Source organism: Tauraco erythrolophus, chromosome 5, assembly GCF_009769465.1.
Source record: "Tauraco erythrolophus isolate bTauEry1 chromosome 5, bTauEry1.pri, whole genome shotgun sequence".
Classification (NCBI taxonomy): Eukaryota; Metazoa; Chordata; class Aves; order Musophagiformes; family Musophagidae; genus Tauraco; species Tauraco erythrolophus.
The window spans coordinates 48,365,695-48,389,308 of record NC_141469.1 but is presented as its reverse complement, the minus strand read 5'-3'; the positions used below and the strand labels follow the sequence as shown (position 1 = coordinate 48,389,308).

At 37.0% G+C, this 23,614-nt stretch overlaps 1 protein-coding gene across 1 annotated transcript in view; it reads left to right on the top strand.

Annotated features, from left to right (window-relative positions):
* The window catches only part of ATP8A1 (ATPase phospholipid transporting 8A1), a 98,709-nt gene that overhangs the window by 16,401 nt on the left and 58,694 nt on the right, over positions 1-23,614 (top strand). Inside the window, exons 8-16 of the mRNA XM_086612539.1 lie at positions 2,448-2,536; positions 6,544-6,616; positions 8,650-8,755; positions 10,177-10,259; positions 10,433-10,482; positions 15,762-15,831; positions 18,025-18,109; positions 22,573-22,712; positions 23,333-23,471. Of these exons, the coding sequence (XP_086468665.1) occupies positions 2,448-2,536; positions 6,544-6,616; positions 8,650-8,755; positions 10,177-10,259; positions 10,433-10,482; positions 15,762-15,831; positions 18,025-18,109; positions 22,573-22,712; positions 23,333-23,471 (835 nt within the window). The remainder of the gene's footprint in view (positions 1-2,447; positions 2,537-6,543; positions 6,617-8,649; positions 8,756-10,176; positions 10,260-10,432; positions 10,483-15,761; positions 15,832-18,024; positions 18,110-22,572; positions 22,713-23,332; positions 23,472-23,614) is intronic.

Below are 23,614 nucleotides of genomic sequence, written 5' to 3'. Positions count from 1 at the left end.
TTACTATCCAAATTATTAAAATAATGTGACAAATTTGTTTCACAAAACTTGTACTCTTGCCTTAATCTTTGCTTATTTCTATTCTTTTCATTTTGTCAGTTATTTTTAAAAACACTGCAATATGTGGGTGTTAAGTTTTTGAAACCAGTATTAGATGAACAAACACTGCTTTATGTATCAATGTGTATGTGGTAATCACAGAAGGTTGAAGTGTATCATTAAAGTCACAAAATCAGATGAATTCTGATCATTAAGGCTGTCTGGCACAAAAATTTAGTCTCTGTATATACACTGTGATATGTAATTTTTTTTTCATGCGCTCTGCCTTGCTCAGAAGAGGCAGTGGGTATGCTCTAGGATTGAATCATGGTTCTATTCATTCCCCTTTTTTTGCCACTGAAGGCTGGAAGTGGTGAATTCAACAGGGGCTCACAGCTGAGTTAAACTCTGGAAATTTGGGCTTAATTCTTCATTTTGCTTTGGGGTTCTCTTTTAATACCGTAAAATCAGTGAGGCTTGTCACAAGAGATCACTTGTTATATGCTCTTCATTTTATGGAAGTATGACTTTTTAGAAGTGTGTCTGGGGCACAGGGCATGCTTCCAGAAGCATTACGCATTATATTTGCTGTTTCAATGAACTGTATTTGTAGTCTTGCTTTAAAAACGTGCTAAACATTATGCTTTATGTTATAATGATTGGTGATGGTAAACTGATTCTCTGGAAAAAAAAAAGTATGTGCTCATTTAATTGAACTATATTATATGCACAAGTATACATATTCTTGCATTTCCTAGCCTACAAGTTTTCATAACTAATTCTTTAGTTTATTGCATGGGAATGTAGAAGTTGATTTTAGCTTTCCAAGAGCAATAAATAATAATATAATTTTAGCCATTTTAGTAAACAAGTCTTGGGGACTAATACTTAAGAGGTCTGCCATTTGGGGAGAACAGTAGTTGCAGATTAACATGTTCTAACAATGGTCCACGTAGAGGAGGACAGGACATTTACCTACTGGACTTAAGAAGTATGTGTAGATAGCAGAAAATTTGGTTCTCTTCCTTGCCCTAAAGGAGAATATAGTCTCCTCTAGTAGGTAAGAGACTTTGTTGAATCTTAGCTTTCCTTCTGTCTCATTTTACACAATCTATCTGTTTTTTATCTCTCTGCAGTTAGCTTGTTATTCACATTCCCAGGCAAATTCCCTCTTTTTGACTTCAACAGTTCTTGTCTTCATTTCTCAAGTTTCTCATCAAAGTCATCACCACCACCAAGATGTAGTCAGACTTACTGGGATCTCCACTTTCACTTTTTTGACAGATTCTTAATTTGAGCAGATTTTTGTGGGGAGACCAAAGGACTCTTTGCTAATAAAAAGAGCAAATCTCTTCTCTGAAGTACATGAGGGCTGCACATAATGAAGAGATTTCCTCCAAGGAATCTTCAGGTTTTATGAAAGACAAAGCTTCGGTGTTGGAAAAAAAGATTGAGTTTTCTTAGCTGCAATTCCTGCTTTCCCATTCTATCCACACAAAAAAAATGCGGTTTCAGACTTAAACCTGGTGTGGAAGTTTTCTTCTAACTGTTGATTTGGCTAAGTCATAATCCCTTAGAAACAGAATCTTTAAATAAGAGATGCTGAGTAAATTTTGCTAATGTGTAGCCTGATTAGCTCCATGTGTAATGCAGTTAATTTCTAATTAAGAATACTGTGATCTTTTTAATGAGAAATAAATTTTAATGAATCAAAATTGAAGTTTACCTTTGACTAATAGAGCCTTCGTTTCATCACAGACCCCTTCATTTCTGCAGATAATAACTTTTTTCTTAAGATTAGATTTGAACTAAACTTAAATATATTACAGATACATGTATTTCAGCTTCAATTTTTAAAACACTTTAGTAACTTCCGGAGAGGAAAAGTTTATGACTTTAGGGAAATAGGAGACCTGGAGTAGGTAGAAAGAAATGTATTTCTTCTATTCCTGCAACTTGGCATTTTTGAACTGTTGTTTTTTTACTGATGTTTTGTCTTTAAGAAGATACTTCTATGTCACAAAGAGGGGTTTAGAAATGCATATAAATACTTTTCTTTTACCACATTGCTTCCTGTCAGAACTTGAATATTTTACTAGCAAAGCCATTGGTCTTCACTAGTTTCTTGCATTTCAGCAATACGTGGAATGAGGAATAGTTAAGTATACCACTATGCACTGAAACAAGCTTAATCTTGCTGACATCTCAGTTGATTGCCATGTCTGGAAATACCCATAGCAAGACTATGCATCTGATCTGTTTATGTACTGGTTTGTTTTTTTTTTCTATAAATTGTGAAGACTGCAGAACTGGTAAAAATATTTAGTGTGTTGATAGTCATGAATTGTACTAGATATGTAAACAATTGCTGAATGTTAATGTATAATGAATTTTTATCATTCGTTTAGGTCAAATACATATTTTCTGACAAAACGGGTACCCTGACATGCAATGTCATGCAATTTAAGAAGTGTACTGTAGCAGGAGTTGCTTATGGGTATGTATTTTTATATACTTTTCTTTATCTGTGTGCCTTTCTTTTCCTCTGCCTGTGCATGTGTACCCGTGTATTAATACTATAGTTAAAATAAACTTAGACCTGGCAATATATAGAACTAGGAGTCAGTGTGTTTGTGACTATAAAGTGTTACTTATAAGAGATATGATCACTTCAGTCATGACATCTCTTTCTGCAAAGAGGAACAAGAATAAAGTTCAGATACCAAAGACTTACTGCTGTAATGCACCTTCAGTATGCATGTTTTTGCTGTTGTTCCATCTGTTTGATGTCGTTACTAAAAAAAAAAGTCTTCCCTGATGGGTGCAAAAATTTGTATCATTGTCCATGCTTCATATTTTATGTAGACACTCATACTAAATAATATGCAGGAGGAGCAAGAATTTGAATTACAATATTGTAGCACGATCTACAGTACTATAGCCGCCATCCAAGTGGCTTTTATGAATACTGTTATAGTGGCGTAACTCCAAATATCCATGTCACTGTTAAGAAATCTCTCCAAATAAATGCAAACAAAGCATTTTACTATTTATTTGTCAGCAGTTGTAGCCAACTCCTTCAACAAAGTTTGTAAAAGCCTCAAAATTCTGAGGCTGTTTATTTGAAAAAAAATCATTAGAGCAATAAATAGAGCAGAAACACCTACAATGTAAATGCCAATGCGTCTTGCCAGTATGTGAGATGCTGGACCTGGGCCAATCTCAGAGCATGCAGTAGCAGATAATTAAGACACCTCTAGAAGTGGGTAGAGATTAGGCAGAGTTTGTGAAATTAAGTGTTAGGCTTGTGCTAAAGGCGATGATTTGGCTTTAGTGGCTTTATCATTTGGATTTCTTTGAAAAATCCTAGGCTTTCTATTTTAAAAAAAATGGATCTTTATTGCATTAACCATACTGATGATTTTTTTAATCAACTGTTGTAATAAAATACAGTTCTAACCCTCATATTTCAAATATGTATATAAATGTGTGTGTATATATATTGGGCACATAACTAAAAACTGCCTTTTGTTTAATGAGAAACTGTAACAATATATGTATACTGAAATATAAAGCAAGATTTGTAAAGAAAGCAAATGCTTTTGTATCTGCTAGTATAAGTTAGTAAATAGACAAGATTCCAATTGAAGAAAAATGATCATTTATAGTTTACGAAGCCTCAAGAGAAACATGATATTTTCACAATGTTTTATTAACTAGGTACTAGAAAAATACTCAGTTGAAATACCTTGAAAACTTCTTTTAGTAATTTAATTTCATTAACTAACTTCCTTTTTATACATGGTCCAATTTTTTAGCCTTTGTGATTCTTTTTCCTCTCCCTGTTTCTATTCTTCCCTTACCTCTTACGCAGCCATTGCCCTGAGCCTGAGGATTATAGTGTTCCTTCAGATGATTGGTAAGCGCTCAGAATCATTTAGTATGTGGTGTTTGTTGAAGATTCAAGCTTAAAATCAGTGAATGAGATTTTTAGAAACAGAGCTAAATGTGAGATGGTTTATTCAAAAGTTATTTTTAGCTTCGAATTGATGCTAGAATTGATTGTCAGAGTCTTATACAAATTTATGCCATCAGAATTCTGCAGCCTGAGGTTGTGTACTCTGGAGTAGAATTGCTAGTAGGATCACTGAGGTATAGTACAGCTATTCTACTGACAATCCTGTACAACTCAGAATTGCTTATTGGAGAGAAAGTTTTGTCATTTATTAAGGTAGTTGGTATTATGGTAACTTTGATCACACTTTTCTACTGTTACTTAATCATAGGTTAGTAATAATCTCTAACATATTTGAAAAAAAAGGCCATATTTGAATGAAAAATATGCAATAAGTTATTGTTAATATTTACTTCCTACAGATAATTTTAGAATATTGGCACTACCTAGTTCTTAACTGAAACTGAGATTAAAGCACCCAAATACACTTGGCGCCAACATTACTTGCTTAACAGGGACCTCAGGAAACACTGAGTCTTGGCTTCCTTTCTGCTGCCATCTGCATGATGCCTTGTACATCTTCATCATTCTTTCTTAAACTAAATATTTGCAGTACCGTTCAAAATAAGCACAGGTAGATCGGGGAAAAAACGTCATTTACAGTCTTTAAATTATGACTATTGTATTTTTTGAAAGTCACAGCAAGATATGTCACACAAAACTGTAACATGTGGTTGTCTTATCTTTAAAAAGTTTGAAGGAAAAAAAACTTGCTTTGCTAGATTAGGATTAATAATTCTTTCCCAACATACGCGTAAAAAGTGGCACACATGCACACCCCAAAATCTTACCTGACCTGAATATCCTCAGTTGATGTAGTGGCAAGATGTTTCTTACAAAGATGTACAAGTGTGCTTTACTGCACAAGTGGTTTCATTAAAATGCAATGCTTACATAAAATTAAACATGCTTACTTATATTTATTAAATAACACTGGTTTTGACTAATACATGTCAAAATCCTTGTAAGCACATCTGAAATGGATGAACTGGTGCCTGAACAGTAGTTCAAAACACAACACAGCACTTCCCTTTTATAAGCAATGAACGTCTTGTAAATTCTTATGAAATAAGATGCTTAAGAATATTTTTGTTTGTAAATCTATTGTAATTAATAGAATCTGTTTATGACAGAAACAATTCTAGTACTAAAATGACTAATGTACCGAATTCCAAATCTTTTAAGTCTTTATTTTTTGTATTAGAAAGAATTGTTTTCCAGTTTGACATAACCTATACCTGCAAATATTTTTCCTTTTTTTAGCACTGACAATCCAGAAAATGTCTTGAAGTCTTTCTGTCAGAAAGCTTTAAGCAAACAAAGCTTAAACCTTAGACTCTAAACAAATTTAATGTATCAAAAATTGTTAACATTTGGCACTTCGAGACCTATTTGCTTTACATTTAAAAAATAAACAGTCTTGGTGAATGAGGATGCTTCAGATTTCTCACTTTAATTATAGGTTTGCAGAAAAAGTAGTCCTTGAGTGGTTATATAGAGGAGATACTGCCATTTTATACTCCTTCATGGTAGTGCAGGACTAACACAGCTCACTCGTGGTTTTCATAGAGAATCTTCAGACTGCCTTTGATGTATATGGCTTATCCTTCAATGTAAATCACCAAATGTGTACACTTTCTTCTAAGATTATGTGATCCAAGGCAAGATCCAAAGTAAATATTAAAAAAGAATACTTTCCTCCAGCTGGGTTCACATTTCAGCACTGTTCTGTTTCACTGAGGTTCAAACTCGACTAGATTGTCTTAATACTCAGCAGTCAGCTACAGTAAGTTTTCCTAGAAGTATCTGCATTTTTGAGCTCTCAGCTTCAGCCAGAAGATTTGTGTGATTTGAGGGACGTTAGTGTATGACTATTTCTCCAGAACCATCTCCACTTTGCATCTCTTCAGTCCCTTCCTACTTCACCAATGTTGCTGTGTCTTCTTTATCCATCAGTTTACTAGGTTCCTTTTTGGTTGTAATAGGAAACAAACTCTCTCTGTGCAGACTTTTCTGATGTCTGAACACAGTTTGCTTACCCCTTTCAGATACCGGACTTTATTTTCTGCAAACCTTTGCAAACCTATTCCGACACTGCTAATTTATCAAAGAAATGTGATCTCTTCGGGCATATATTTTTCTGATTTCCTTCAATAATCTTATCCTAGAGATCAGAAGATAAGATGCCACAGTCTTACATTGTAGATTTATTTCAACTTCTCCCTGCATTACCTGAAGTCAGCAGAGAAACTTCGCCGGATTTAAGTATATTAATATAAATCAAGGTTTTTTAAAATTAAATAAACTTTGGAGATGTGAAACAAGTACCTTTTCACTTCATTTTTTCACAGTATGTGATTGAAGCCTTTATCGTAACAGCTACAAACCAAAATTTGTGTTTGATGTTAGCACAGTAGTGTGAGTGATTTGTTACATGAATTGTTAAGTATATGCTAATGATGATCTCGTTTCTACTTAATTATTTCTAGGCAGGGCTCACAAAATGGAGAAGAAAAAACATTTAGTGACTCATCATTACTGGAGAATCTTCAAAGCAATCATGTAAGTTATATAGAAACAATTACTATTGTTTTGTGAAATGAAACCATTGCTTTCAGTAAGTCAAAAGGTGAGGTTCTTTGAAGGAAAATAAACTACCTATTTACACACAATCAGCATGCCCTCATCAATACTTTTATAATTGTTTGTTGCTGACATGTGTTAATTAGATCCAGCCCTTTTTTATTGCTTTTTTTTTTTTTTGATGGTATGAATCAGATGTTATGACTGAAATATAATAGTCTTACATTCTTCATTGTCTAGGTGTTTGAACATGAGTCATGCCGTTCATATGATGTCATGACATCCATCAAAGTTTTCAGAATCAGTACAGTTAACTTACTATCCTGACACGACTTAGTATTTCTGTGCCCAGGCTTAGACAGGAGTCAGGAGTTAACAATATCCATGAGGTTAGATCATCAGATGATGAAGTGAAACAGACATTATAGAGGCTGGTATCTATCCCAAAGAGACAATACATTTCACAGAAAGTTAATGGCTTAGTTTATTATTCAACTAAGAAACAGTACCATCATTACCATTTTCTCTTTGTCAATTGTAGAGAGATATTTTTGCATATTCATAACCAAGAGCACCTGCCTTAAGTAGTGTAACCATTTGTTCTCTTTTGGAAGAGTGTAAATAAATTACTCTTTTCTTTCCTTAAATTTTGTCTTCCTGGGAGGATAATTTCGAGATAACTGGCAGACAGTGAAGCATTTTGTTCCTACAGACGGGTCGATCTTAAATGCTAGACACCCAGGTGCAACTGTCAAGCCTATCTAAAGCAGAGGGGGCTCTCACAGTTACCTACACAGGCCATTTTCAGTGCTGGTAACATAGACTGCTTGGAAGAGGCGTCGTCCTGTTACAGAATCTTTGATGTGCAGGTAGTTAAATCTTGAAAGTCTTGGTAGGTATGTAGTATGAAGTGTATATATAATACGAGCATACAAGCTATAAAAATGCATTTGCATACATCTTAAAGTTAAAAATTTAGGCACACATTCAAAGAGAGGCTTCACTACTGTATGTTTAATGTGTTCTGAATTGCTTCATAAAAGAATCTGTAATTCAGCCTTTCGAACACATCGTAGGGGATTTGGGGGCCTTGAGTGGAAGAGGACAGGAACCTACCCGCTCCCGTTAGTGTTTCTGCACTGTGGAATTACATTAGGTTTTCACAGACTATTGTATGTTATGGAGTAAATGTAATGTTATCTTCATTGTTAATGTTCTTAGTCTGCTACTAATCTGAAATACTATAAATATGCTACCAAAAAACTCAGTTGAGGCGGCAACTGCTTTGAACTTATTCAGGGGGAACGGGTTTCTTTTAAACAACCATTCAGGAGCCAGTTCATTCATTTTGCAAATTTCAGCTGAACTAAAACAATTTTTAGCTGTGTTCATCAAAAGTAATCATACAGTCTTTTCCCCTCTTTTGGCTAAATCCTTTAAAATTGTTTCAGCTTTGTACACTTCGAAGTGCCTGGGGCATTCATCTAAATGTCTGTCTTCAAAAGCTGTCTTCCTGGCCTTTCAGTATTTTCCACGATTTTCATGTTCGGTTGCAATGTCTTTTTAAAGGTTCTTAAAAAGTGTTGTCAAATATAATATTAGACAAAAGTAATGTAAAAGGTATTATTTTTAGTAAAAGAGAGAACATTCAAAGACTTCAGTGAATGAAGTAAAATTCTTTTAATACAGCACTCAGACTTACTTTCCCTATAAAATGCTTATTTGAATTACTCTTTTTGCTTATCTACTTTTGATTGTTACGATAGAAAATGCTCTAAATTCGATCTGCATAGCCTGTATTGAAGTACAGCAGCAAGAAGTTATTCTGCATGCTGAAATTAGTGTACAGGTAACATCTGTTTTGGTTAGTTGTTGATAGTTTCTAACGAACAGAAGAAAAATCTTTCGTTAATTTTTTCTTGATTATTATTTGTCCATATCTATTATTACATTTCAGTTAGTTATTGCTTAAATGAATAATCACTCTCTGACATCTCTTTTTTTTCTGGTAGCCAACTGCACCTATAATATGTGAGTTTTTGACAATGATGGCAGTGTGTCATACAGCAGTTCCAGAAAGAGAAGGTGATAAAATTATATATCAAGCAGCATCTCCAGGTGAGACGCATATAGTAGAGTGTTCTATAGACTCAACAAGCAAATTTTATTCAAAGTCTATTGTTTTTTGAAGTATCTTTCAAAATTAAAAAACAAAACATATCCCTCAAAAAAAAAAGAATTGGTTTAAAAAAGAATTTAGAATTTTCTGATTTGCTTTAGAAAATACAGATGGGTGTCCTGTGGATTATGCAAGTGCAGAGGGTGATTAACAGCACTCCTAAGGTGGTGTCAGATTGCTGTGAAAGTCTGAAGGAACTGTTCAAATGCAAATAGAAATCAAACCAGGAGACAAATTGAAGTCCTTGCTTGTGAACCTATTCTGTTCTTGGGAACCATGATATTGATTTAGAACAAAAACTATGTTTGTAATAAAAAATATTAAAAAATGTTTTTAATAGGATGAAAGTTGTGTTAAGTTCTACTAGAGAGAGAGAAAATATTATAGTGCAAAAGGTCTGGTTCAAACCTGCTGTGGTTCATAGTCAATTTTCGAATTCAGGAAATGATGAAGCAAGACAAAATGATTAAAATAAGCTCAACTCTGCTGAGCTAACATATTATAACAAGTTATGATGGGAGAAATGACATGAAGCGCAGAGAGTCTCCAGCGTTGCTTTTCCCTGTCTGCTCCAGTTCCCAGGTGGCTATCTCTCTTTGTTCTGTCCTTCAACAATTGGAAGACAAGGGCAGAGGTAGGGCCATAAATAAAGCTAACTGGGCCATAGCAGTGTTTTATTGGGCATTGTGAGCGAAGTCCCTTCTGACATCCTGAGCCATTTGGAGAGAGCTGATGCCTATGGGAGACTGGATTGCTGCTTGAAATGTTCCTGAATGTAGGCATTGAAGTTATCTGTTAATTACAGGAATGACTTACCACTCTTTTCTTCTAAAACAGAATTTACACAAAAAGAAACATACCTTGTCCAGTGCCCTGTTGAGGAAGGTATTTGGAAAGTAACGTTTAGTCAACATCCAGACCTCTAATTCCATGAAAGTAGGCATACAGGGAGAAGGAAGGCAGGAAGTCACAGAATCACAGAATGTTAGGGATTGGAAGGGACCTCAAAGGATCATCTAGTCCAATCCCCCACGTCTTGTCTCTTGATGAAGTGATGTCATTGTGTCTACTGGAACATAAAATTCATTAGTTTACGACTTAAAACTTTGAGGAGGACTTTCTCGTTACTGAGCTGAGAGGCGTGTTCCTTTGGAGGCTTACTTTTTCTGAACTGTAAACTCATTTCAGCAGTTTTAACAGAAGAAACAAAGAGTCCTTTCCAGCACCTTGTGTAATCTTAAAAATCTATAAAGGAAAAAGGAAGTCAAAAGTAGAAAAGCTTCGACTATGTCCATTAAATCACAGGGTAAACTAACAGTTTTATGGCACATCTGTAAAATAACTAATTGACCTGTTGCAGATGAAGGAGCATTGGTCAGAGCAGCCAGGCATCTTCGTTTTGTATTCACTGGAAGGACACCTGACTCAGTAATCATAGAGTCTGTAAGTACTTTGGAGTTACACTATAATTTGCTGTATTTTCTGTCGCCATATTAAATAATTTCCAAATAACTGCATCATGGTACATGTTTATCAAGATGTTGTTTGGTTGATTTTCGTTTTTTTGCTTGAGTTTTTGCATTGATTCTCACTTTTTTTTTTTCTTTATTCTTCAGTTGGGACAGGAAGAGAGATATGAATTGCTAAACGTTCTAGAATTTACAAGGTAACAGCATGTTGTGCACTTAGTGTCTTTTTGTGAAAATACTTCATGAATTTCTCTTATGACTGAAAATGTTTGCTTTTTTTATATTTGTAGAGGCAAAGTGGCGTTTGTCTCTTTAATATGTGATCATACTGTAGGCAAAGCAGTGTATGTGATTAAGGTCACACTTCTGATTTTATTGTAAAATGTTTTCAGAGACATCTATTTTTTCCTGTTATCTCCTTTTCAGCTAATAGTTTTCACTTTTGTGCAAAGATTGAAATAAAACTTTGGTCTCAAAACTTTAAAAAATTATGTGAAAAGATAGTATAGGATAGTACTTGAACTTTAAATGTATTTCTGAAAGCCTTAGCACCATGTGATTGATTAAAAATGCAATATTTAGAGGCAGGAGGGTAGATTCGAGTAAGTGTTATTAGTAACTTGTGTTTGCCTTGACTGATAAAATGAAATTTTGCTTTTGACCTTCAATATACTTGCATAATTATGACTTGTTTAAGTATTCTAGAGTGAAACTCATTCTCTTCTGAGCAGCATTACTAGAGCATTGATCAGTTAGTTTTCTTGCAAGCTGAGTTTATCACACACTTTTCTTGCAGTAGAAATTTTTTGTCAAAGCTGTTGGAATTATAAAGGTACCCAGAAGAAATCTGGATGGAACTTCACTTGTTATGTAAATCTGTTTGAAATGTATCCATGTATGCAATCTGTGTTCTAAGTATTCGTGCAGGCCCATTGCTTACTTTGGCACAGGATGAGGAAGGGATTTGTATGTAGAGGAAGGTCTTTTTTTCATAGAATGATTACTTGTAATCGTGCCTGTGGAAAGTGATTATTGTTTTCCTTCCTGTCCTATTATGTTTCCCTTGAGCTTAGCTAAAGAAGCAAAAAGTTCAAAAAACAAAAATCCAAGGCAATACTGGAAAAATGGGCTGAAGATATATAGGTTGGGTGAAATGAGAGAAGTGGTTGCCTGTAATTATAATAGCCATAATAATCTGAAACATAAAGATCACCACAGTAAAAAAAAATAATGTGACAGAAAGTAATTTTTATAGTTTTGAATGTCTTTTAATGACTACTTGCAATTAATGTTGGGTTTATATATCATAGAGAGCATACTTGAAATTTTTCAGATTTATGCCATAGTTTCATTTTTCTTTAGGCACTACTTTCACTTTCTGTTCTGGGAAGTTAGCCGGTATGTAGCACAAAGTGCATTGTTGTTAGTTTGACATCTGTGGAAGTTTTATACTGCGTTGATGGGGTAGCAGCGAAGGATTCCTACTTTGTTTCTGGTTTTCATCTTTGTCTTGGTTTCATAGATCTTTTTAAACTTCTGTGTCGATCTAAAATTGTAATTTAAACATCGATACTTTATGGAGAAAGGAGAATTGCTTTTAAATCTTAACCTTTGGAGCATTAAGGTTTTTGGTGGATATCAATCACCTAGCTTTATTAAACATTCAGTTCTTATAGCTGTTCTTATTCTGCAAGTTAGCTTTGCTTGGAACTGACTTGTTGGAAGCACTAGAGGTCACCCTTGTTCCACAGCAAAAGTTTTGGCACTGTATGGGTAGGAGCATGCGCCTACGGAGAAGTAGTCTGTAGCGATTAAACTGTTTAGTTAAGAGTTCCCAGGTGTTCCAAGTTTTTCCCGGAAAAAATGCAAGCTAATTCCTTGCCACCTTCCCATACAAGCTAGGTAAGACTCTTCTGCAAGTAGAGTGCAACAGTGTCAGCATTTGATAGGACAGTCTTTTGGAGAAGTCTGTTACAGAAGTAAAACTTGTAGGAGTGATTGGTAGTGTTGTCTTTTACGGTATTCTCCTTTTGCAGTGATCACAGCTGGGCCTGTGAAAAGAGAAGTAGCAGATTTATACAATATAGTAATTATACTTTGTTCATAGAAAGGAAGTAGCTCTTGGTCTAACTGGCAGGTGAATATACTGAAAGCAACTGATAATCCTTAACCAGCTGACAATTATTGCTAAAACATAGTGCCAATATGTGTGGAGCAAATATATCTTGATAACTTGTGCTGAATTTAGGTTGCCTCCAGTAGATACTGTGTTCAGATGCCACAACTGCCCTGGTACCTTAAGCTCAAGGAAGTGAAGAGTGGTTCAGACTCTCTGCCGTTCAGGGCTCCCCATACTGTCAGGGAAGGAATTGTACAGTGTTATGTGCATTCTTGTATTCTTGTCACCTGGAACCATAACAAATAGAAAAAACGCAGCTATCTCTTGGGAGCCAAAACCAGCTCCTAGGTGTATGTATCTATGGGGCAGAGTGTCAGTTAAGGATCCAGAAGCAAAGAATCACAGAATCATAGAATGGTTAGGGTTGGAAGGGACCTCAAAGATCATTTAGTTCCAACCCCACTGCCATGGGCAGGGAAACCCTCCACTACACCAGGTTGCCCGAAGCCTCATCCAACCTGGGCTTGAACACTTACAGGGATGGGGCATCTACAACTCCTCTGGGCAACCTGTTCCAGAGTCTCACCACCCTCTGAGTGAAAAATTTTTTTCTTATATCCAATCTAAATCTACCCTCTTTCAGTTTAAAGCCATTGCCCCTTGTCCTATCACTACATGACCTTGTAAAAAGCCCCTCTCCAGCTTTCCTATAGGCCCCCTTTAAGTACTGGAAAGCTGCAATAAGATCACCCCGGAGCCTTCTCTTCTCCCGGCTGAACAGCCCCAACTCTCTCAGCCTGTCTTCATAGCAGAGGTGCTCCAGCCCTCTGATCATCTTCGTGGCTCTCCTCTGGACTCGCTCCAACAGCTCCATGTCCTTCTTGTGTTGGCGACCCCAGAGCTGAATGCATTATTCCAGGTGGGGTCTCACGAGAGCAGAGTAGAGGGGCAGAATCACTTCCCTCGACCTGCTGGCCATGCTTCTTTTGATGCAGCCCAGGATACGATTTGCTTTCTGGGCTGCCAGCGCACAGTGCCAGCTCGTGTTCAGCTTCTAAACCACCAGCACTCCTAAGTCCTTTTCCTCCGTGCTGCTGTCGGCAGAGAGATTGATTCTATGATTCTATATTGTAATAGTAGCAGCAATCCATAGTAGCAACAAGTATAGATTTCCATACGTTACAAGTTGCTACTAAATTATCACTAGTGAAGAAATTCACTTACAATCAATTACCTATGTGTGTGTGCATGCATACACATACACACACACATACATACATATATATTATTTAAAATAATATGGGTACAGTGCTCACCAAACCACTCCCAGGAATGGGGCCTCAAAGTCTCACTCTGAAGAGTGAGGGTCTAGAGTCAGCCAGGTGTTCCTGGTGATCATCCAATAATTTGTCTAGGAGATCTTGGAGGAAAATTCATGCAGGGGGAGTTCTCGGAGAGAGGCTTCATTTTGGGTAAAAACAAGTCATTTTTATATGGCAGAGACATAAAGAGGCGTAGGACACCACTACTTGGAGCAGTCAGTAAATGTTGAGCATGACGTTGCATGATATGGAATATGCCATTGGCCAATTTGGGTCTGTTGCTCTAACTCTGCTCTCTCCAGCTTCTTGTGAACCTGTACTCTAGCAAAGCTTGGGAAGTTGAAAAGTCCTCGATTTCTTAGCAACAACTGAAAGCATTGATAAATTATCGACGTTCTTCTCCTACCAAATCACCTACTAAATAAAAAACAGTAGTATTCTAGCTACTAAGAAGTAAATTAACTCTCTCCCAGCCAAAACAGGGACACTGTAATTCCTCCACAGTTCCTTAACTCAACATTCTGGCAAGTGTAATGAATTTAAGTAGCAGTAGGCTAGATAGTCTTTCCAGGAATCAAAGTAGATATGAGACTTGCTTTTATTTTAGGCAACTTAAGTGCATTTTGAATGATCTGAATTTCTCCACTGTTGTCTAAGCAGATCCCTAACTGTGTAAGGGTTTTTGGAGTTCTGCTTATCTGAGTTTTCTTGGATCAGAGATGAAAAGGAGAAAGAGTTGCAGCAATTAATGCCTTTTTATGCTCTCATTTGCAATATTCATGGTAGAAATGTAGTTTAATATTGCTGTTCAGATGTCTGTACTTGAAGCAAAGTGCATGCACAGGTGGAATAGGAAAATATTTTCTTGAAGATACTATTCAGTCAGTTACATCACCAGTAATTATAAAATTCTTTCCGCCACCTATCGCCATACATTCCACTTATAGGATGTTTTCCATGGCAGTCTGAACTTCAGGAACCATTCATACAATAATGCTATTTGATGACCTATAACTGGGATCCACTTCCAAGAGGAACTGAAATTGAAAGAACCATTTACTTCTATCTCTTTTGTGTACAATACTGTGAACTGTTATGAGAAATGTGTTTTGTTCCCTGAGTAGTACCTGTGGATTTATTTAAAAGAAATATGGTATAAATACACATTTTGACTGGGCATGATCTTGAATCTAAAGTATGCTTGTTGGAGCACCTCAAAGGGAAGACAAAAAGCAGAGAGTGACAGTCTTCTCCATACTTTTGTCCAATTCTTACGTCATTCATGAGGAGAAATACTTACATCTCATTAATGATCGAGAGCCAGACAATTCATAGCATACTTCAAACTTTGCATGATAAATGAAACTCTGGGATGACAATAATAGGATTGCAGCACAGCACAGTGTACGAGAGACTCCTTGGCTAGGAAAGAAGAAAAAGCTGAAATGATCCATGATGCACTACCTGTTAATAATATTGGTCACAAGTGCTTTGTGCTTTAAGATGCATTTTTGTGATCAGTAGACAGTAATCAGATGAAAGTGAAGATTCTCAAATTTGTTTCTATGGGGGAAAAGGCCTACAGAAGTGTGCATAGAAAACCAGCGTTCACTCTAATTATGAGACAGTAAAACTGATTTTTTAATCCTAGTTAGGGTTAGAAGGGAACTTAAAGATCATCTAGTTCCAACCCCCCTGCCAGAGGCAGAGACACCCTCCACTACACCAGGTTGCTCAAAGCCTCATCCAGGTTGGCCTTGAACACTTCCAGGGATGGGGCATCCTCAGCTCCTCTGGGCAACCTGTTCCAGTGTTTCACCACCCTCAGTGTAAAAAATTTCTTCCTTATATCTAATCTAAATCTCCCTTCTTTCAGTTGAAAGCCATTACCTTTTATCTGAGAAGGTAATTCAGAATAGATAGTCCTTCTTTTCCTTTATCTTATATGAGATATATATTGGTATTCTTAAGTAAAATGTTGGTAGATATTTATATTTATGATCCACTTTATACGGGGCATTTATTTTTCTTTCAGCACTAGGAAGAGAATGTCAGTGATAGTTCGCACACCATCGGGAAAGTTAAGACTCTACTGCAAAGGAGCTGTGAGTTTTATTCTCCTTTCACTATGTTAAAGAACATGTGCTACAAATACAAACATAAGAGCAAAAAGTTGTTATAACTATAGTCAAAACACTGAAAATGTGGGGGAAGGAATGTTGATGCCTTTTTCAATTTACGTCGTTTTCCTATATAGCTGTTTAATGTGATGAACTAGTTGAAGGGTTTTTTTGCCAACTGCCTAGAAAGTTATGACAGACTTGTTCATCCTGTTCTTTATACTGACTAATACCTTTGTGCTTCCTAGTAATTGCTTCCTTCTGTACTCCAAGAAAATAATGAATGTGTGTTTTAGTCTGTCAGTTACTTGCTGAAGTAGCTGAGCATGAATCACTAGGTAGAAATATTAATCTAGCGTAAGTGACTGGATAGGAATTTTAACCTACCATTGATGTTATGCCAGAAGTAAATTTTCCTGAAAACAGGATCTATGAGAAGATGTTTTAGTCATAATGTATCTGGAAGTGGCAGAGTTGCTCATTAGTTCTTGTTCTGTATCTTAAGTCAAGTTTGAGGGGGAGCGAAATGCAAATACAGTTCCTGAATGGTTTAAAAAAAAATGAGGTTGATTGAATATAAATGTCATAGAATCATAGAATCATAGAATGGTTAGGGCTGGAAGGGACCTTCAAAGGTCATCTAGTCCAACCCCCCTGCAAGGAACAGGGATATCTCCAACTAGATCAGGTTGCTCAGGGCCTTGTCCAACCTGGCCTTGAACGTCTCCAGGGATGGAGCATCCACCACCTCTCTGGGCAACCTGTTCCAGTGTTCTACCACTCTCATAGTAAAAAATTTTTTCCTAATATCCAACCTGAACCTACCTCCCTCCATTTTAAAACCATTACCCCTTGTCCTATCATAACTGGCCCTCCTGAACAGCCTCTCCCCATCTTTCCTGTAGGCCCCCTTGAGGTACTGGAAGACCGCTATAAGGTCACCCCGGAGCCTCCTCTTCTCCAGGCTGAACAGCCCCAACTCTTTCAGCCTGTCCTCATAGGAAAGGTGCTCCAGCCCTCTTATCATCTTCGTGGCCCTCCTCTGGACCCTCTCCAACTGGTCCATGTCCTTCTTATGTTGGGGACTCCAGAACTGGACGCAGTACTCCAAGTGAGGTCTCACGAGGGCAGAGTAGAGGGGGAGAATCACCTCCCTCGACCTGCTGGCCACGCTCCTCTTGATGCAGCCCAGGACGCGGCTGGCCTTCTGGGCCGCAAGAGCACATTGCCGGCTCATATTGAGCTTCTCGTCCACCAGTACTCCCAAGTCCTTCTCCTCAGGGCTGCTCTCGATCCATTCTCCGCCCAGTCTGTATTTGTGCCTGGGATTGCCACGACCCAGATGTAGGACCTTGCATTTGGCCTGGTTAAACTTCATGAGGTTGGTATGGGCCCACCTCTCCAGCCTGTCAAGGTCCCTCTGGATGGCATCCCTCCCTTCCAGCGTGTCGACGGCACCACACAGCTTGGTGTCATCGGCGAACTTGCTGAGGGTGCACTCCATGCCACTGTCCACGTCACCGACAAAGATGTTGAAGAGGGCCGGGCCCAACACGGACCCCTGAGGGACGCCACTTGTGACCGGTCTCCACTTGGACATTGAGCCGTTGACCACTACTCTCTGAGTGCGGCCATTGAGCCAATTCCTTATCCACCGAGTGGTCCATCCATCAAACCCATGACTCTCTAATTTAGAGGGAAGAATGTCGTGCGGGACATTCTGTCCATTCTGTATGTTCTCACATGGAGAGAAGAACCTGTTGTTAGTACTCAGGCTGGCTACAAAAACCTGAGAATGGCAGTTACGAAGTACTAATTTTACCATGTGGGCTTAATGTTAAAGAGGAAGACAGCATTTTAGGACATCAAAGAATTCACATAACAAGCCAAAGGAAGATACAGCACTTTTCAAAATGAAGGGAAATAACAGCAAAAAATGTAGGAGAAAAACTACATCATAGCAGAATTTGTAAATTTAGAGAATCTGAGGATTTGGAATGTCCTGTTTTACTTCTTCTGAAATAAAATTACTTCTTTTAATTTTTTTGTGTTAAAATAAATTAATACAGTGCTACATATTTTTCTGCCATCTTCCTACAGTATTTTTATTGTCTACAGAAAAAACCCTCATTTTTCTGTTAAATTGTTCTGAGTTCTTTTTGTTTGTTTGTTTTATAGGATACTGTAATTTATGACCGTCTTGCCGAAAGTTCAAAATACAAAGAAATCACCTTGAAACATCTAGAGCAGTTTGCTACAGAAGGTGGGTGATATTATTCAATATAAAATTAAATATGAAATTCAATTACTGCTCAGCTTTTCAGTTTAGCAATTTTATGTTGCTGTAATGTTTTATTCATATGAAGTTTGAAAATTAGGTTTTAGTAACATCTCCTAAAAAAGATATTCCTCTTCCTGAGAAGTTTCAGTAATAAGTTCACACTTAAAACAAAATAAAAAAAATCACCAAAACACCCACGTGGTACACAGTGGAGTCTTTTAAACAAAATACCTTTTTTCAGAGAGCAAGCACATTGCTTGTTGTTTGTTTCTGTGAAGATCTCATTTCCTGTGATCACTTTCATGCCCTACACACAACGAATGCTGTAGAGATGCCACACAGGAAGAAGTAGACAAAGTGAAGATGCTTGGAAAAGACTAGCATACTGCTTTTAAGGTAGCTTTATGCTATATTATTTTTGTCACCAGTCACAATCAGGGGAATTGTGAGCCCTGGTTTTCCATATGGTGGGTTTTGGTATCTCTGCTGTTTTAACAATCACTCTTACAAAGCAGTTGCGGAAGGTGGGGAACCCCTCCGTGAGGGTTTGTGAAGTAGGAATAGTAACTAAAATTTAACAGGCTGTGAAATGAAGAAAATTGAAACAAACAGCCAGTTGGTTATTTAAGAATAGTGGATTCCACAGTATAAAAGTGTGCAGGAAAGCAGACTGTAGAAAGGTTTCTGCTTTTATATAAGTTCTTGGCTCTACTCTTCTCTTGTGAGACCCCACCTGCAGTACTGCATTCAGCTCTGGGGCCCCCGACATAAGAAGGACATGGAGCTGTTGGAGCAAGACCAGAGCAGGGCCATGAAGATGATCCAAGGGCTGGAGCACCTCTCCTATGAAGACAGGCTGAGAAAGTTGGGGTTGTTCAGCCTGGAAAAGAGAAGACTCCAGGGAGACCTTAGAGCAGCCTTCCAGTACCTAAAGGGGGCCTCCAAGAAAGCTGGAGAGGGACTTTTTACAAGGGCATATAGTGATAGGACAAGGGGCAATGGCTTTAAACTGAAAGAGGGAAGATTTAGATTAGATACAAGGAAGAAATTTTTTACAATTAGGGTGGTGAAACACTGGAACAGGTTGCCCAGAGAAGTTGTAGATGCCCCATCCCTGTAAGTGTTCGAGCCCAGGTTGGATGAGGCTTTGAGCAACCTGGTGTAGTGGAGGGTGTCTGTGCCCATGGCAGTGGGGTTGGAACTAGATGATCTTTGAGGTCCCTTCCAACCCAAACCATTCTATGATTCTTCTAGCACAATTCCTAGATCTTCTATGCCATGCCCCCTTTCTGATGTCTTAGTAAAGGATTATGGAGTTGTATCATGAAGTATCATGGTGTTTTAATTTGTTGATGAGTTGGGAGAGAGTAATTGGAAGCAGAATTATAAGAGTTGCAGGAATGTGAATTGTCATTTTTTTACCTCTTCATTTTTTAAATATACTGTTACTAGAACATTGAAATTTTGTTTAATATGTCTGAAGAAATAAGCTTACCCTGGAAAGTGAACTTTATTAAAATATTTTCTTTTGAAAATACAGTCCTTAACTTTTGATAACTGTTGTCTGGCCGTATCTTCTTGTGTCAAAATCCTTTATATGTCTGCTATACATATTACTTCTCTAATTTTCCTCTTTTGGTTTATGATGTAATTTAGCATTTTGATTAGTGTCATAGTCAACACCTTCAGTCTCTTGATTCTGTCAGGGACAGCAGAAGCAAGCCATAAATCTGTTTCTTTTGTTGTTTTTTCATATCAAGATATCTGCAGGAAACATTTGGTTAGCCTTAAATAATCTTAGCGTATCAAAGTTGTAATAAATTATACAATAAAGTTGAAAGCAGAACTAAACCCAAACAAATTTGACTAATGGTACAACATGAAGCCTCAGATACACCCTTTGAGCTCATAAATCTAATTGTATGAGCTGATTGGTCAGTTTGGGGTTTTGTAGAGGCCTAACCAGGATCAGTCAAGGAAAAGTTATTTAGATCTAAAGTTAGTTGGGGTCATAAGTCTATATATTTGGTTACAGAAAAGGTAAAAATATCTGCTATCCTGTGTGAACTGATATGGACATTTCAGTCCAATTCTTAATTCCTGTTCTCATTAAGTGGTACAACCGATGCCATTTTTTCCTTAGCAGTCAGGTTGGACAGAATGAATCACATAAAAAGTGAAAAATTCCACCCGTCTTTAAAACCACTGTACATACGTATTAGTGTTAAGAAGTTTGTTCGAGTACTTTTTGTACCCTTCTTTTCAACAGATGAAAAGATTTACTGTTCTGAGGAGTGAATTGCTAACCTTTCCAAAGCATAAAATTCAGTCTTTAAAAAAAAATAAATTAAGTATGTCTCTCTCTGGAATCGATTAAATAAATTTGTATTTATTTTTGCATCAGATTTAAATTGCAGCTGATGACGTTGCAAAATTTCTCATGTGTATCCTTTCATGTGGCAGTACAGTATGTCCTTGGCATTTGCTGCATGCTCTTGGTGTGTTGTTCGAAAATGAAGTGGTTAGCATGGCTGGCATTTGTATTTAAGCATTTATTAAGCTTGAGTGTTAATGCCTGCTTGGATAAATAAAGTGTGTGATTTTCCTGTGGTGGTGTTCCAGTCTGTTAAGGACTGGACTTAATGATACTTTGTTTTCCACAAATCTTATTCTTTAATTAAAAATAGAAGAAATAATTAGACTCTGATTTACAAAGAAAAAGCAAGTGCCTTGAAAAACTTGTTTGTAGATATTCCTGATTTCTTTCTTTCATTCTATCATCTGCATAAAGTACATTGAAAGAATCGTGGAAATAGTGTTACTATTAGTCAGTCGTAAGTTCCTTTCTTCCCCCTCACCTCGTATTTATTTCTTTGGACCTTGCTAGCATATCCTTATTACACAGAGGAGAAAAAAAAAAACACAATAGTTGATTTGTTAGCCTTAAGTTAATTCTTTAGGTCTAGATGGTGAGAAACTGCATTCCTAGTGCTGTTCAAATGTCAAGATATTAGGATTACACGTGGTTTTCATCCTGAAGGTATTAAACTAGTGATAGGACAAGGGGCAGTGGATTTAAACTGAAAGAGGGTAGATTTAGATTGGATATAAGGAAGAAATTTTTCACTCAGAGGGTGGTGAGGCACTGGAACAGGTTGCCCAGAGAAGTTGTAGATGCCCCATCCCTGTAAGTGTTCAAGGCCGGGCTGGATGAAGCTTTGGGCAACCTGGTGTAGTGGAGGGTTTCCCTGCCCATGGCAGGGGGGTTGGAACTAGATGATCTTTGAGGTCCCTTCCAACCCTAACCATTCTGTCTATGATTCTGTGATTCCATGATTCTCCATCATTTCAAAATTGCTGCTGGGGCTGCGCTGTAAACAACAGGAACCTGTGGACAAATAAAGATTGCATTTAGCCATCCCTGGTTATAGTGCTCCTAGAAGAGAGGCCAAAGGCACTAACTACATTGGTCCTGTCTGTCCCCGTGTTAAATCTACCTGCCTGCAAATTGTGGCTTCATAAGACATCATTTGGCTAGAGCAATGCTCTTCTCAGTATATAAGGAGTTATGCCAATTTCATGCTCTAGAAATCTAAGAATCTCCTAATATATGAAAATGAACTGTTAGGACACTCACACCTGGCTACTTAAATTGAATGTAAATGTGTGTTGTCAAAAAATAGGTATTTCTTGTAATCTTGCAGTCTCAAATTTTTGCTGTGGTGCTCAATGCAAGTTTCCGCTGAAGGAAAACATCTGTTAAGTATAACCAGATGAAAGATTATTAAGTAAAATCTCCAAATGTTGCCTGTACACAAAGATTTTGTTTAAAGGATTTGGAAAGCTGAAAGAATCTGAGAGATAGGAAAATTAAATCTGAGCAGATTCAGAGTCTGCTTCTAGATGGTAAATTTCAGACTTCAGCTGAGAATTTCCTAAGGATATTGAGGAGGGGTGAAGAAGAGGGTAGTGTAACACTGTGCTGATAGATTTTAACTTTATTGCTTTCCAGCGTTGCAGCATTGACGTTTATAAAATCTTTTTCAGAAATATAATTCAATCTTATTGTTTTAATGTTCCTAAAATGTAATGTATATACCTGTTCAGCAAGTGCAATTTGATATAGCTTCATGTTTTGTTTGAAGTTTAAGGTGAATTGAATCTTGTATAAAATTTCAGTAATTTTTTTCCCCTGAAGTACATCACCTGTATTACATTCATCTACCTTGAAAGAGTTACTCTGTCAGATAAATTGCCATTTATATAATTTTTACTTTATATATATTTATAAAAGATCTTCAGGACATGAAGAAATAAGTTGAAAATTGACATAAACATATATAAAATACAGAAAAATTTTCCTTTCAGTAGTTACTCATTGCAGGCAGATCAAGGAAGGGACTAACAAATACTGAATCATACTTAACTATGTGCTTTCTCTTTAGGCTTAAGAACTCTGTGTTTTGCTGTGGCTGAGATTTCAGAAAGTGATTATCAAGAGTGGTTAGATGTCTATCACCGTGCTTCTACAGCTATACAGAACAGAGCACTCAAGCTTGAGGAGAGCTATGAACTAATCGAAAAAGTATGTGTAGCTTTCTGGGTTGTTTGTTTGGGAGACGCAGCGATCAGAATGGTTTTCTAATTAATGTCCTTGCTTTCTATGCCATAAAATCTGAATCATCATTGAGGAATCATGCTTAGGCAGGAAAAAATCTAGCAATATACTCAAAGCGGTGTCATGTAGTCCTTGCAATTCAGATGATCAAAATGAAGGAAAGATGAATTTGACACAGATTTTGCAGCGAGTAGCTACCTTGCCAGAAAGGATTGATGTTGAGTTGAACTACTGGAGAGCTTTTTTCAGGGTTGCTCTATTGTGTAAATAGCACTCCTTAAGTCGTCAAATCAGAGGGGTACGTCTCAGGAAAAGGTAGCTGTTGCTGAATGAGCAGCTGAGCTTGTGAATAATTGGGTGAAATTTTAGTGGTGGTGCTGTGCTGTTCGTCAAGCCACTTAGGTATTTAACTTAAAGCTCATAGGAATAAACTGGAAGATCATTATTAGTTGATATCAAATCTGATTAATGAATTTAGAGAGCATTCATCTTGTCGTAAATATGAAAAATTAAACAAAAGAAACAGGAAGATTAAAACTGAATTTAAACTGAAAATTCTACATGTACTGAATATTTTATGTTCACAGAATCTTCAGCTGCTTGGTGCAACAGCAATTGAAGATAAACTACAAGACAAAGTGCCTGAAACCATAGAGACGCTCATGAAAGCAGACATAAAAATTTGGATACTTACTGGGGACAAACAGGAGACTGCTATTAATATCGGTATTATATTTGTGTTTATTTGATGGCTTTGTTACTGATTTAGAAATAGAAGTTTCTAGAGTAAAATTGCTTTCAGAACAGAAAGGTATCTTGTAAAGAATCATATTATTATATGGCATTCCAGAATTTAAATATTAAGTTAT